The 14,550-nt window shown below is 52.4% G+C and overlaps 2 protein-coding genes, 1 non-coding gene and 2 pseudogenes across 5 annotated transcripts; 1 reads left to right on the top strand and 4 right to left on the bottom strand.

Annotated features, from left to right (window-relative positions):
- Nucleotides 1–112: 112 nt before the first annotated feature.
- LOC136467975 (large ribosomal subunit protein eL37y-like) lies at nt 113–1,377 on the bottom strand (annotated as a pseudogene).
- Nucleotides 1,378–1,483: 106 nt separating this feature from the next.
- LOC136467972 (nicotinamide/nicotinic acid mononucleotide adenylyltransferase-like) lies at nt 1,484–3,572 on the top strand. Of its 3 annotated transcripts, none has more exons than XM_066466819.1 (10): nt 1,484–1,648; nt 1,736–1,824; nt 1,929–2,014; nt 2,104–2,187; nt 2,270–2,354; nt 2,495–2,574; nt 2,702–2,803; nt 2,897–2,955; nt 3,058–3,190; nt 3,288–3,572. In XM_066466819.1, the coding sequence occupies exons 1-9, from the start codon at nt 1,587–1,589 to the stop codon at nt 3,170–3,172; spliced, it is 762 nt and encodes a 253-aa protein (XP_066322916.1). In that variant the 5' UTR covers nt 1,484–1,586; the 3' UTR covers nt 3,173–3,190; nt 3,288–3,572. The 3 variants fall into 3 exon arrangements, with proteins under 3 accessions (XP_066322916.1, XP_066322915.1, XP_066322917.1); XM_066466818.1 differs by having other exon boundaries at nt 3,306–3,572; XM_066466820.1 differs by having other exon boundaries at nt 1,929–2,009; nt 2,102–2,187; nt 3,306–3,572.
- Nucleotides 3,573–3,769: 197 nt separating this feature from the next.
- On the bottom strand, nt 3,770–11,782 carry LOC136467976 (uncharacterized; annotated as a pseudogene).
- Nucleotides 11,783–11,998: 216 nt separating this feature from the next.
- LOC136467974 (large ribosomal subunit protein uL14x/uL14z/uL14y) lies at nt 11,999–14,515 on the bottom strand. Its single transcript, XM_066466824.1, has 4 exons — nt 14,395–14,515; nt 13,298–13,582; nt 12,425–12,466; nt 11,999–12,281 (listed from the first exon to the last, which is right to left on the bottom strand). The coding sequence occupies exons 1-4, from the start codon at nt 14,405–14,407 to the stop codon at nt 12,199–12,201; spliced, it is 423 nt and encodes a 140-aa protein (XP_066322921.1). The 5' UTR covers nt 14,408–14,515; the 3' UTR covers nt 11,999–12,198.
- On the bottom strand, nt 12,861–12,997 carry LOC136468323 (small nucleolar RNA snoR137). Its single transcript, XR_010761829.1, has one exon. It is a non-coding gene; the product is annotated as a small nucleolar RNA snoR137 (small nucleolar RNA).
- Nucleotides 14,516–14,550: the final 35 nt, after the last annotated feature.

Raw genomic sequence — 14,550 nt, forward strand, 5'->3', positions numbered from 1 at the left:
ATAAGCCGTACTTTTTCAGCCAACGAACAGTATTTTTCTCTCACACCAAATCAGCCAACAATACTTTCAGCCATAAAGCCCAAACGAACAGGGCGTAACAATCTGGCACGATTCAACATTCAAAACTGAAGGATTAACATCCAGGGTATGAAATGACATAACCAAGCCTCGTTTGCCTCTCAATTTAGGAACATAGAATTTTTGGTAAAGCACCAAAAACACTAGTCTCATGAGTGATGACCCACAGCCAGGGGCAGCCCAGTCTAGCATAAGTGGAGAACAGATTAGTTGGCGCCAGCAGCAGCTCCCTTCTTCTTTGATACAGCCTCCTCGGTTGCTGAAAAGTGTTTCCAGGACAGGAGTTTAGCACTTCAATTTTTTTTTTAAAAAAAACTAAATTTAGCCTCGGTTCACATGAGCAGAGAACAGGAATTTACCCTCTCGGAAGTTGCTCTTGAACCTCCGTGGCACGTGGCGAAGGTACCTCATCCTCCCTGTGCCGGTTGTCTTCCTCCTAATGGCCTTCACACTCCAGTTGTCTGTTTTCCAAGAAACGATAAGGCATCAGAACTGCATGAATAAACAGCAGTTCATCGACAGAGGCGCAAAGCCACATCAAGGACAGGATACTTTCAAACAATTCATCAGCAAGGTAATATGGTATTGCTGTAAGTGCCAACATAATGTAATTAACTACATGAAAATTGTAAGTTCAATCTAGGCAACGTACTAAGTAATATGGTATTGCTGTAAGTGCCAACATAATGTAATTAAGTACATGAAATTTGTCAGACACGGCATGCAAATAGTAACTAGCTACAAATCAAGCAACATACTAGGCAACCCAATCAGAGAGTTGGTGTGCAATTCCATCGAAAAGCACACATTGGAAACACCACCTAATCAGAGAGTTGGTGTGCAATTCCATCGAAAAGCACACATTGGAAACATTATCACATAAGTAAGAACGGCGATTTCAGGCAAAATCGCTGGATGTTACGCCGCGTCTGCATTGATATCTAACCATACTACCCATACCCAGTCACCGTCGAATCTGACAATCATAAGGAAACTGGCTGGGAAAGGAGAGAGTACCAAGGGGATCTTACACTTGCGGATGCGGGCCTCGGGGTAGCCGCAGGAGGAGCAGGCGCTCTTCTGCAGGTGGAAACTGCGGCGACCGCAGCGCCGCACAGCGTGTGCGTCTTGTTCCGGCGCTTACCGAAGCTCCCCGTTGCCGTCCACAAACCCACAGGCGATCGGTAGCGCGCGTCTGATCGAAGAAATGAGAGCTCGAGGAAGCAGCTACGAGAGCCGGTGATGCGATCTCTCACCATTTCGCCTTCGCGTCTTTCGCTTGCCGCCGCCGCCGCCGCCGCCGAGGAGAAGAATGGGCCTCATGCCATTACGCCTTCACAATGGACCTTTGCATTCCGTGACTAATAACAGGCCCTGGCCCATGAAAGCCCAGCACAATTAATAACTCAGCCCAGCGTCAGCGACGAGGAGACAGATTCTCCCCCACACCGCAGCACCGCGCCGGGCACGCCGCACGGCGAGCGCCGCCTGCTCTCCTCTCGCCGGCGATGGAGGAGGTGGGCGTGGACGTGCCTCTCCCGCGAGAGAAGCTCTCCTCTCAACCGGACAGGTAGCTGAAATTTGGTCTTGTGCTCCTTCGATCGCGTGGTGGATGGGGCCGTCTGTCATCTGATCCTCGGATTCTCTGATGCGGCAGCGGCACGGACGGAGGAAGCCGAGGTGGCGTCGTGCTCGTGGCCACCGGGAGCTTCAATCCTCCCACGTACATGCACCTGCGCATGTTTGGTATGCTTCGAAGCTTGCTGATTTCTGATGGCACTTCTTTGCCACCCCTTCAGTTGTGACTGGGAGCGAGTAGTGAAGTTTCTTGCTGCCCCTGTTTGCTGTAGAGTTGGCAAAGGATGAACTCGAGCAGCGAGGTTATTCTGTGTTGGGCGGCTACATGTCTCCGGTGAATGATGCATATAAGAAGAAGGTACATATTTGGCCTCGCAGAAAGCATACGGAACTGTATAGTTTGTGTTTATGTTCTCTTAATTGAGTTCAGATTTAAAAGTTGTTTAGGACCTCTTACCGGCTGCTCATCGAATTCGCTTTTGTGAACTTGCGTGCAAAAGCTCATCTTTTGTGATGGTTGATCCGTGGGAGGTAACTTGATTTTACATGCTCTCAGTCAATAAGTTTTTTTGGGTTATGCTATGAATAGTATGAATTTTGTCTGTCTTGACAGGCAATGCAGAAAGGTTATCAGCGCACTTTGACCGTTCTTTCGAGAGTCCGAAACTCACTGTGCAAGGATGGTGTAGCTGACCAAGGTATGTATATGAGGATTTTTTTTGGTGCTCCAACATAACATGTAAAGTTTTTATGCTGTTGTCTGTTGGATCCCACGGGTGTAGTTTACACTTCAATGGTGATATTTCCTTTTATATCAGCTACTAATTAATTCTTTCAGGTAGCCTGAAGGTAATGCTTTTATGTGGTTCTGACTTGCTCGAGTCATTCAGCACTCCAGGTGTTTGGATCCTAGACCAGGTAGAAATCTTGAACTTTGCTAATAATAAACTTTTGCACCCTTTTTGCAAACTTATGGCATGGTCTTTAGTTGCATTTTGATTTTCCTTGATCAACTTACTTTGATGACACCTACTTTTGCTTCCAGGTCAGAACCATATGCAAGGACTTCGGTGTCATATGTATACGCCGAGAAGGAAAAGATGTTGGGAAGTTGATAGCCAACAGTGATATATTGCAAGAATGCAGGGTACAAACTTGTTGTCAGATGGTTTCAATTGAAGCAGAATAAGTTTCTTTACTGATGTTCGCTGTGTATGATCATTTCTGAACTCCTTTCCAGGATAACATTATTTTGGTCGATGAGATTGTGCCAAATCAGATCAGTTCATCCAGAGTAAGGTATAATTCTTACAGGCATCTGTTTGTTGATAGCTTTATGCTGTTCATGTGCATGATCGCTTCTTGAACAATGATGTGCTTCTATGTATGACTGAATTTCAGAGACTGCATAAGAAGATGTCTATCGATAAAGTATCTTACTAGTGATGAAGTAATTGAATACATTAGAGAACACAAGCTGTTTATGGAAACTGAGGGCGTTGATACAACATTGTAAAAATATTGTTGTTTGGAGGTAATTTTACATGCTGTCTTTATCTTTGAGCATATACCATATTTGTAAGCCATCCACGCAATGTGACTGAGCATTGGAATATGTGGTTCTGATGCAGATTTTGACTATTATGCAGTTAAACTCTGTAATCAACATGTATCGGCTGTGGACATCTACCTGTGGATAGCATCTGGATCGTGCATGCTGAGCAGTTACTTCACACAAACGCAGTGAAATAAACGGAGCTGACCACTTAAATGACTACTATATTTTGGTTAAATGTGGTTCTGGAGATTGCAGTGAGTTGTATTTTGATTAAATTTGCTTGAGTGCCAGAATCAAGTGCTAAATACAACATGCAATTCTGACTCGCAATTATTATATAAATGCTCACCTTTACTTATTAACCAGTGCCACACGATGTTCTAAAACCAGTTCATGCGAAATAGCAATCGTGGATATACTATCGTTTAGGCAAACAAATTATATAGAAGCAAGTTTCATTTGCAGACAGTTCTGATGCATATTTAGACAGTGATGGGCTGATGGCTCTACAACACAGACTAACAAAGATATCTTGTAAGCTGTACCAGACAATTACTCATGGAACAGAACACATGCCAATAGCATCTTTTATACAACTCATCAGCAGCTTTACAAAATTTACATGTCCAAAGAGGTGCGCTTTGTTACACTAAGGATTCTAATAAGTACATGGAATTCACAGTTTGGGTACACTGAGCAGAACCAATTCTATCTTCATCCGAAACACTATCATAATCATCATCACTGGCAGCACAGATCTTGACAACATATTTAACCAGTGACTCATGGCCAAGAGTTTATGAATGGCAGTTTCTTGATCAAATGAAGCTGAAGCATCAGAATCTGGTAGAACTATAAACTCTTTCTGCAGTTTCAGAAGCTTTGTTCATAGCCTGAATTATGAAACGCCAGCTGCTTCAAGCGGCGTGCCAGCAGCACAGGACAAGGCCTCCCTGCCGTGTGGCCTCAAGAGCGACTCCCTGTCGCAGGTCGCCGGCGGGAGTGGCTGGATCCCGCCGGGGTTGAGCGGGAAGAGGGTCTTGAAGTATCCTGCCATGATGGCTTCCATGTCGCCTGTCTCGGCGACCTTGGGCATCTGGTAGATGTCGCGCGTGTAGGCGTGGAGGCTGTTGGTCACCAGACGGCGGTTTACGCCGGCGGCGAGCTGCTGTGTGGCGGGGTGGATGAACAAGAAGAAAAATGAACTGGACACAGGGAATTTTGTGTTGTAAAGCGCAACGTTTTCTGATGCATATATTTGATATATAAAGGAATACAAACTGATCATGCCGCCCATGGCGCGCACGACGCGAGAGAGGTGCGCGTCCATCCCCACGCACGCACGACGCCCGGCCATGGCTGCATGTCTAACTACTCCTAAACCTGGCGCACGATCACCACAAGTTAGTGTCTGTGCGCATGCATAATCGAGTGAACGAAAACATGCTGCCTATCTATAGCACATAGGAGTATCCAACAATTCTCCTCCTACTCCTAGTGTGCCTGCTTTACATGAAGAACACCAAGTTTGGAGCGCAGTTCACAGAAGCGTTCACGCCCCAGTGCCTTGGTGCAGATGTCCGCCAGCTGCTCCACCGTCCCAATGGACTGAATTTGAACCCTGTTCTCCTCGACACACTCACGAATGTAATGATATTTTACATCAATATGCTTACTTCGGTCGTGGAACACGGGATTCTTGTTGAGCGCAACGGCGGACTGGTTGTCGATCTTCAGTGAGAAGGTGCCCGCCTCTTCTCCCTTGAGCTCGGCCAGAAGACGGGCGAGCCAGACACCTTGGCACATGGCCGTGGCCCCGGCAATGTACTCTGCCTCGCAGGATGACAAGGCCACGACGCGCTGCTTCTGTGACTGCCAGGTGATCACGTTCCCGCCGAGGAAGAAAACGACTCTGGTGGTGCTCTTGCGGGTGTCGATGTCACCGGCCAAGTCGCTGTCGCTGTAGCCGACGAGCTGAGCCTCGTGCTTCCTCCTGTAGCAGCAACCAAACTGCAATGTGCCGGCCACATACCTGAGCACCCTTTTGACGGCGACCAGATGCTCGGCGGTGGGCGCCTCCATGAATCGACTGACGTACCCCACCGAGTACGCAAGGTCAGGCCTGGAGTTCACCAGGTAGCGGAGTGAGCCCACGATGCTGCGGTACATGGTTGGATCGACCCGTGGAGCCGCACTCTGTTTGCTGAGCTTCAGGCGAGGCTCCATGGGCGTGTGGCTGGGGTTGCACCTAGCCAGGCCTGCAGACTCCAGGATCTTCGCCGCGTATGCACTTTGGCACACTGTGATGCCGGCCTCGCTCTGAGTGACCTCCAGCCCCAGATAGTAATGGAGGAGACCGAGATCACTCATCTGAAACTTGGACTTCATCTCCTCCTTGAACGCGTTGATGTCGTTGTTGTTGCCGCCCGTGATCACCAGGTCATCGACATAGACCCCGACGACCAGGCGACGATTCCCGGAGCCGCGCAGGTACACGGCGTGCTCGGAGGTGCTCCTCTGGAAACCCGGCTCGATCAGAGAGGAATCAAGCTTGGCATACCATGCACGGGGGGCTTGACGCAGTCCGTAGAGTGCCTTCACCAGATGCAGCACCTTGTTCTCATGGCCGCGCAGCACGAACCCAGGAGGTTGCTCGACGTAGACCTGTTCCTGGAGCACGTCGTTCAGGAACGCGGACTTGACGTCCATGTGGTGCACTGCCCAGCCTTGTGATGCGGCATGGGCCAACAGCAACCGCACGGACTCAAGCCGCGCCACCGGCGCGAACACTTCGTCGAAGTCGATGCCCTGCTGCTGCACGTAGCCTTTGGCGACGAGTCGAGCCTTGTGCTTCGTGATCACGCCCGTGGCGTCCTTCTTGGTCTTGTAGACCCACTTCAGGCCAATCGGCTTGACGCGCGGGGGAGGGTCGACGAGCTCCCACGTGCCACTCGCCTCGATGGATGTCATCTCGTCCAGCATAGCGTGGCGCCAGTGGTCGTGCTTGAGTGCTTCTCCAAGCGTCATCGGCTCGGCGTCGCTTGCCAGTAAGAGGTGCTCCTCCAGGTTCTGGTCGACAAAGCCGGGTGGAGTGGACTGGCCGAGGATGTTGTCGATGCGCTGGAATCGGAGTGGCGCCTCGTCGTCGTGGTCTGCGTCCAGCTGCTCGCTGAGGCCAGACCCAGGCGGCGTGGCGTACTCGACGCCAGGAGGTGGATGAGCACTCGCCGATCCTGGTGCTGAGCCTGGTGCAGGTGTGTGCACAGGCGTGAACGGCGATGTGGGTGCGCCCGGTGAGGCTGGTGAGGCGGAGCGCGACGTAGCGGGAGCAGAGGTGGCGCCGAGCTCTCTCGTGCTGCTGGTGGTGATCACGGCTGGCTCCTCCGCCATGGACTCTTCGATGATGAAGTCGCCGGGGTCGACGTCGTGGTCGGGAGTCCATGTCCACTGCGCCGCCTCGTCGAAGATGATGTCGCGGCTGATGTGGACGCGCCGTGTCAGAGGATCGTACGCACGGTACGCCTTGGAGCCGGGCTCGTATCCGACGAAGATCATGCGCCGGCTCCAGTCGGCCAGCTTCTTCTGGTTGGGCGCAGTCACCTTGACGTGGGCGATGCACCCGAACGTGCGGAGATGGTGCACCGCCGGCGTACTCCCCATCCAGAGCTCGTACGGCGTCTTTCCATCAATCCCCTTGCATGAGGACCGGTTCTAGAGGTAGACGGCTGTCACCACGGCCTCCCCCCAGAACACGCCCGGGAGCGCCTTGGCCTTCATGATGCTGCGCGCCGTGCCCACGACGGACTGGTTGCGCCGCTCCACAACGCCGTTCTGTTGGGGAGTGAACGGTGCCGTGAGCTCGCGGCGGACCCCCAGTTGAGCGCAGTAGTTGGTGAAGTCCGTTGCTGCGAATTCGCCCCCGCGATCGGTACGCAGGGCGAGCAGCTTCTTGCCGGACTTGCGTTCCGCCGCGGCCTGAATGTTCTTGATGGCGGCGGCAGCAGCGTCCTTGCTTGGCAACAGGGCGATCCACATATAACGTGAGTAATCATCAACTAGCAGTAGAAAGTACCGGTTGCCACTCGGCGTTGGAGGTGTGATGGGGCCGCAGAGATCGCCGTGAAGAATCTGCAAGGCCTCGGTGGAACGCCGGAGCGCCTTCTGTGGGAAGGGCGCCCGGCGCTGCTTGCCGGCGAGGCATGCCTCGCAGACCTGCTCCACCTGCTTGAGCAGGGGAAGGCCGCGCACCAGCCCATCGCGCCCCATCTTCCGGAGCGCGGTGAAGTTGATGTGGCCGAATCGGGTGTGCCAGGTCCATGCTTCCTCGTCGGCGCGCGCCGCCAGGCACACCGGACGCGCGATGGTGACCTCCAGCACGTACAGGCGCCCAGGGCTCCAAGGAATCCTCGCGAGTAGGCGGCATTCCTCATCACGCACTCGCATCACGCCATCTTCGATGAGCACCTGGTATCCTCCTTCGTCAAGTTGGCTGACGGAGACGATGTTGGCGGTGAGGCGCGGCAGGTAGTAGACGTTGGGGAGCGAGTGATGCTCCCCGTTCTTGCAGGTGAAGAGGACGATGCCGCTTCCCTCGATCTGTGTGATGGAGCCGTCGCCGAACCTGACGGAGCCGTGGACGGTGGTGTCGAGGTAGGCGAAGGCGACTCTGGACCCGGACATGTGGTTGGAGGCGCCGGTGTCCATGATCCATCGCTTCGGGTCCGGATCGGGCTCCCCGTCGAGCGCGGCGAAGACCATGCGCTCGGTGAAGTGGATCTCGACGGTCGATAACGATGAAGGTGACGGCGGCGGCGTCTGGTCGGAGAAGACCGGAGGCGGAGGTGACTGCTTCTGCTCCTCCTGGGCCGAGCCGATGGCCATCATGAGCGTGCCCTGCTCTTCTTCTTGGGCCACATGGGCCTGGTGGGCCGGCTCCTCCTTCTTCTTGTTGCGGCAGTCGCTAGCCCAGTGGCCTTTCTTGCCGCAGCGTGGGCAGGGAGAGTCCGGCGACGGACGTGACTCGCCGGAGCCGCGCCCCCGTCCTCTACCCCGGCCTCTGCCGCGACCGCCAGAGCTGGAGCCGCCTCGGGAGGACTCCTTCTTGTTCTTGTACTTCTCGATCCACTGCTCCTCCGTTATGAGCAGCTGATCGCTTGCGTTCCGCGGCGGCGTCGGTTCGACGTCGTCGCCCGCCTTGAGCCGGCCGGTGATCTCTTCAATCGACAACTGGGAAAAATCAAGAAGAGTCTCGATTGATATTACCAGTTGCTTGTACCGCGAGCGTGCGACGCGCAGGTACTTGGCCACCACACGAGGCTCTGGCTCCGGATCGCCGAGGGCCGCCAGCCTCTGCGTGATGTTGGTGAGGCGGAGGGCGAACTCTTCGATGGCCTCGCCGGCGCGGAGTGTGATGCCCTCGTACTCCGCCCGAAGGGTTTGGGCGGTGGACCTCCGCACATGGTCGTCGCCGATGCGGAGTGTCTTGATGGCCTCCCAGGCGTCGTGGGCGGTGTCCTTGGTGGCGAGCACGGGCACCATGTCCTCCGGCACTGCGCTGCAGATGGCGTCGAGGGCACTCCGGTCTTCGTCGTACTCCACGATGTCGGGGTACTCGACGGCTTCCCAGAGGTGACGGGCCTGCAGCTTCAGCTTCATGCGCAGCGACCATTGGTGGTAGTTGCTACGCGTCAGCTGCGGCCAGGTCCCGGAACCGCCACCTTCACGGACGATGCGCTCGACGACGATCTCGCGAGGCTGTCGGCCGCGCGACCGGCGTGGTGCCCGGGAGCGACGTGGGGAGCGGCGCGGTGAGCGACGCGGTGGTGAGCGTGACGGAGAGCGGCGCGGCGTCTTGCTGCCGGAGCCCTCCGGCTTCTCCTTCTTCTCCGGGGTGCTGCCACGGCGCGGCGGCGAACCCATGTCGGCGCTGCGGGTCCTCACAATCTTCAGGCTCTGATGCCAATTGTTGGTCACCAGACGGCGGTTTACGCCGGCGGCGAGCTGCTGTGTGGCGGGGTGGATGAACAAGAAGAAAAATGAACTGGACACAGGGAATTTTGTGTTGCAAAGCGCAACGTTTTCTGATGCATATATTTGATATATAAAGGAATACAAACTGATCATGCCGCCCATGGCGCGCACGACGCGAGAGAGGTGCGCGTCCATCCCCACGCACGCACGACGCCCGGCCATGGCTGCATGTCTAACTACTCCTAAACCTGGCGCACGATCACCACAAGTTAGTGTCTGTGCGCATGCATAATCGAGTGAACGAAAACATGCTGCCTATCTATAGCACATAGGAGTATCCAACAGAGGCTGGGGTACTCGGCCAGCTTCCGCCTGGTGCACCGGAACAGCGTGTTGTAGACGAGGTCGAAGCGGATGAGCGTCGTGAAGAGGCAGACGTCGGCCAGCGTGAGCCTGTCGCCGCACAGGTAGCGGGAGCCGGCGAGGTGAGCCTCCAGCGTGTCGAGCACGCCGAACAGCTCGTTCGCCGCGGCGTCGTACGCCTCCTGGCTCTGTGCAAACCCACACCTGCAATTGACAATTTGATCTCAGTTGCTGCAGTTGATAATTTGAAAGCCAGTGGCAGTTAGCATCAGAGAATTCAGTTGCTGCAATTGACGATCCGATCATGGCAATGCTGCAGAGGAATCCAGTTTCTGATATACATACCTGTACACGCCGTTGTTGACGCTGGGGTAGATGAGGCCGTACCAGCGGTCGATGTCCTGGCGCAGCTCCGGCGGCCACAGATCGAGGCCACCGGCACCGTCGCCGTCGCCCGCGAGGCCGCAGAGGAACTTGACGATCTCGATGCTCTCGTTGCAGACCACCTCGCGGCGCTCGGCATCCCAGAGCATCGGCACCGAGGTCCTGCCCTCGAACCCGCCGCTCCGCAGGGCGTACACCTCCCGGGGTCGGGGCTGCCGGCCGTGAAGGACCAAGCGCCGTCGTCCCCGGGGACGGCGACGGAGACCGGGAGGCGGGCCTCGAGGCCGAGGAGCGCGCGGACGACGAGGGCGCGGTGCGCCCAGGGGCAGGGGAGGCCCACGTAGAGGTGGAGCCGGGAGCTGGGCTCCCCCGCGACGGCGGGGAAGCGGGCAGGGGTACGGGTGAAGGAGCCCGTCGCGGGGTCCGACGGCGCCAGCTGCCGCATCAGGAGCTGCCACGCCGTGGTCCAGCCGTGGCGCACGGCGAGGACGAGCTGCGCCGGTGGCAGCGCGCGACCCCACAGCACGCGGGTCAGCGCGGTGAGCGGGTCCTGTGAGGCCGCGATGCGGTCCAGCCGCTTGTTACGGTGGCGGACGAGGAAAGGAGGAGGCGGCGGTCGCCGGAGCTGGAGTGGGTGCGGCGGAGGAGACGTGGCCCACATGTCCGAACTCCGAATGACTTCGCCACTGGAGATAGAGCGGCTCTCCATCTCTAGTCCCCTGTGTTTAGGCGAGGCTGGGATGGGCCGGACCTGGACATCTATCGGGCCATCCGGTCTGGCCCGCTGCCGAATAGGTAGGATGGGTATAAGCATGGGCCTAGTAGGCTGAGTTTTGCATGAATAAACAGAGAAATAGCAGCCTTCTCTCGACCCTTCACCTCTCTTCCTGCTACAGTAAAAAGGGCGACAGAAGGGCGAATCCCATTCCGGGCTTCCGGCGTCGTTTCCGCCGCCTCCTTTTCGCCTCTAGCGGCCGTTTCGGCGTCGGAGGTGGAGGGAGACGGGGGATCGATGTCCGGTGTACATACCCTCTCCTATTAGTCTAGGTTTGCATAGGTTAAGGTTAGGGTTTTCGGCGGTGCTTGTCAGATGGCTGCCGACTCTTTTGCTCCTCTTGACCGGCGTCGGAAGGGGTGGCTGTGGCGGATCCGGTGGCGGAGCCAAAGAAACTGGAGCTCCTTCCTTCCGTGACGATCCATGGAGAACAAAGCGTGCTCTTGTCGAATCTGGAGTCCTCATAGGTGCTCTAGTTCTCGATGAGATTCCCTATGACCCCTCCCTCTTTTTCGTCGGCACCGGCACCGGCACCGATGCTGGATTCTCCGACGGAATCCTTGGGAGGTATGTCTACCAACTTGTGAAATCGGGTTGGTCTATTGCTCCCACCTTTTCTGGTGGTTTCTTTCGCCTCCGGGGTGGTTTGTTGGCCGGCGTGTCGGTGGTTGAGGCGCCAGGCTCCCAGTTGTCCGGCGATGCGATGGCTGCTGGCCATCGTGTTAGGCCTGTACGTTCAGCGAGTGAAAAGCATGTTGGTGTTGCCGGTATGCTGCTCTTGGTGCCGTTTAAAACCTTTGAAGATTCTTTGTTGGGAGGGTGGCCGGCTTCAACGCGACTGTTCCAACCGCCGACGATGAGAATGACCGGGAGAAGCTTGCAAGGACCTGAATGTTATTTTCTTTTCTTTTGCGGGTGTCATTGTAAGCGTTGGGTTGTAAACCATCAGAATTATTTATGAAATATATACCTGGTTTCTCAAAAAAAAAGTAGGCTGATATTTTCAATAAATCTAGTCAAATTGAAAAATATCCAGTATTCTTTTGAAATGGAGAGCACGTTCCCATGTTTCTGAATCGGGATGGCAAAGCAAAGACAAAATCAACCAATGCTTCAAATGACAGCTTTTTTTTTCCTGTTTCCTGTGTCTTTTTCAATGAAAATTAAGTAATTCACTTGAGATTCTACGCCATCCCCTGCATTCCATTCCAAAAACAATCCAACATTTCAACTCTCCCAAGGAAAAGCAATGCGAAACAGCACAAGATATCAAAACTTATAACATTTAAACTCTGCCAAATGTCAGGCTAAGCAACAACTTATCGATATGGGGAGGATGTCATCAAAGCTAACAGGAAACGATCCAGCAGCACAAACATCATCCGGGGAAACATCTTTGGGGTCATCAAAAGCTTGTCTAACTAAGAACTCTCTTCTCAAGTCTCAACACAAGGAAATGCTACTTTAAATAAAGTTCAACCAACTGCTCCGATTAGACAATGGCATTTGCCGCGCTAGCAATCCTGGGCCAGAGATCAGCACACTCCTTTCCGATGGGTCCAGTGATGGCAGAACCTGCAGCATGGAAGACGTATTAGCTTATAATAAAGGCATAAAGCTATAAGCAGCCTGCTGTATTCAGGGATGATTTTCAACTATGCCTACAGCAGAATAGTTGTAATGATGCATATAAAACCATAGAACTTTCAGGACTATACCTTTCATCTCTCCCTTTGGGTTCACAATCACTCCAGCATTGTCTGCAATATCACATAAACAGAACATTATAGAAGTATGAACCGCGAACAAAGACTGAAGTAAATGTGATGACCAGAAGAGCAGCAGGTAAATAAAAAAGTTGCTGACCACCAAATGTCTTCTAATCTAAATCTAACAACATATGTGAAGATAGCACAAAAAATGTCAGAAGAAAGAAAATATAACTCAATTCAACCGTATGTTTATGCCAAATTATATCAAGGCATAACTAATATCAATCCAACCAAGATGCAACATATAACTTGCACATGTTCTTTCATGTTTACAGTGGGCCATAAACCTCCACCATTATTAGAGGTTGAATTAAAGAACATGAGAACATGCTATTTCTATCTGAGCAAATACATAGTATTGGGCATTGTTTCACGAATGCTAACATGTGCCAGGAGACAGGTAACACTGCACAGCAGAAAAATGCACAATGCTGTTTAATACTGGCCAGTTCGCTTATATGCTTCCTCTTGATAAATGACCATACTGGATGGTCACTCTTTATTATGTAAAGAAGCAACACTGTTTACACAGAGAACATCAAGCTTTCTAAAAACTAATCATAACTCCTCATCATAAAGTATTCTAGAGTACAATTTTGCAAAAAACTATGATGTTCTGATCATCATGTTTACTAAAAATTAGAGGTAATACAAAAAGTAGAACGTTAGCTAAGCAGACATCACACTCTAAAGAATCAAAACTAAATCAAAAGAAGCATACACAAGAGAACTGAATTCTCAGTAATTCTACAAGCACACAGAAGCTCAAATGAGTAAACCATTTAGAGTCAATGCACCCAGTCATGATAAGAAATGTACCTTCAAAGTACATGTAGACACCATCCTTTCGGCGCCATGGCTTGCGCTGCCTCACAATGACAGCTGGCATCACCTTCTTCCTAAGGTCAGGCTTTCCCTTTTTCACAGTTGCCATAACCATGTCACCAACACAGGCAGAAGGAAGCCTGTTAAGGCGCCCCTTGATTCCCTTCACAGAAATGATGTACAGGTTCTTGGCTCCAGTGTTATCAGCACAGTTCACAGTGGCTGCCACTGGTAGACCCAGTGACATCCGGAACTTGTTTCCAGCAGTACCTCCACGTCCTGCAGTTCAAAGCACATTTAGACCACAGAACTCCAATGCATTATTATTAAGTGTAAACTATAGTAACAAGCAGCATTTAAAGCACAGAGATGCAAAACGAATTGTATACATGCCCAAAGTTTGTTTAAAGAAAGCTTTCATCTGATTGTCCAGTACTAGAGGAACCTAAGTAGGAGTAAATGATAAAATAGGGAAACACCTAGATTGAGAAATGTGGCATGCTGCGCTTCACTTAAGATCAACTAGATTAGCTCTATAATGCACATGAAACAGGAAAACAATGTGACAATTCGATTAACTCTACACACATGAAACATCACACTGGAGGATTAATAGCAGCTAAACATTTAACAATAATATTGGCTAAATTACGCTGCCACTAGTCATCTAAATAGCATCATTTTTCAATCTAAGTGTGGATCTGACTACAAGGAAGGAAGTGTAACACTTCAAGCATTAGAACTGCAACAAAATATATACATTTGACATCCGTAATAAACCAACTAACATCACAAAGCTCAACGTCTAACCTCACCACAAAGCTCAACGTATAACCTCAGATCTAACTACGTATCAAACTCGTGACCATGGCATCAAAATTTAGAATAATTCGTTTAAAAAGATCACTAATCCCGCACTCGCCAGCGGCGACATCAGATGATCTACTCATTCACGATGGGCTCCAAATAGCGCAAGGACTCGCGCATCAGAAACGAAATTTGTCAACATAGAACCGGAACGATAAACTACACAGCACAAGCGGCGAACCATGCACGAGAAGATCGAGTGGGAAGTGAGTATGGGATTTAACCTCGCTTCGACATCTTGGAAGCGGAGAGGAGGAAACGCAAGCGCGGCGCTGAGTGGCGGCGGCGCGGGGGTGGGCGGGTTGGCTCATTTATACGGTGCCGAGATTAGGGTTTTGTGGCTATTATTGAAATCACCCCCTTGTCATATTCTCAATTGC

This window comes from Miscanthus floridulus, chromosome 7 (genome assembly GCF_019320115.1).
Source record: "Miscanthus floridulus cultivar M001 chromosome 7, ASM1932011v1, whole genome shotgun sequence".
NCBI classification, from domain to species: Eukaryota; Viridiplantae; Streptophyta; class Magnoliopsida; order Poales; family Poaceae; genus Miscanthus; species Miscanthus floridulus.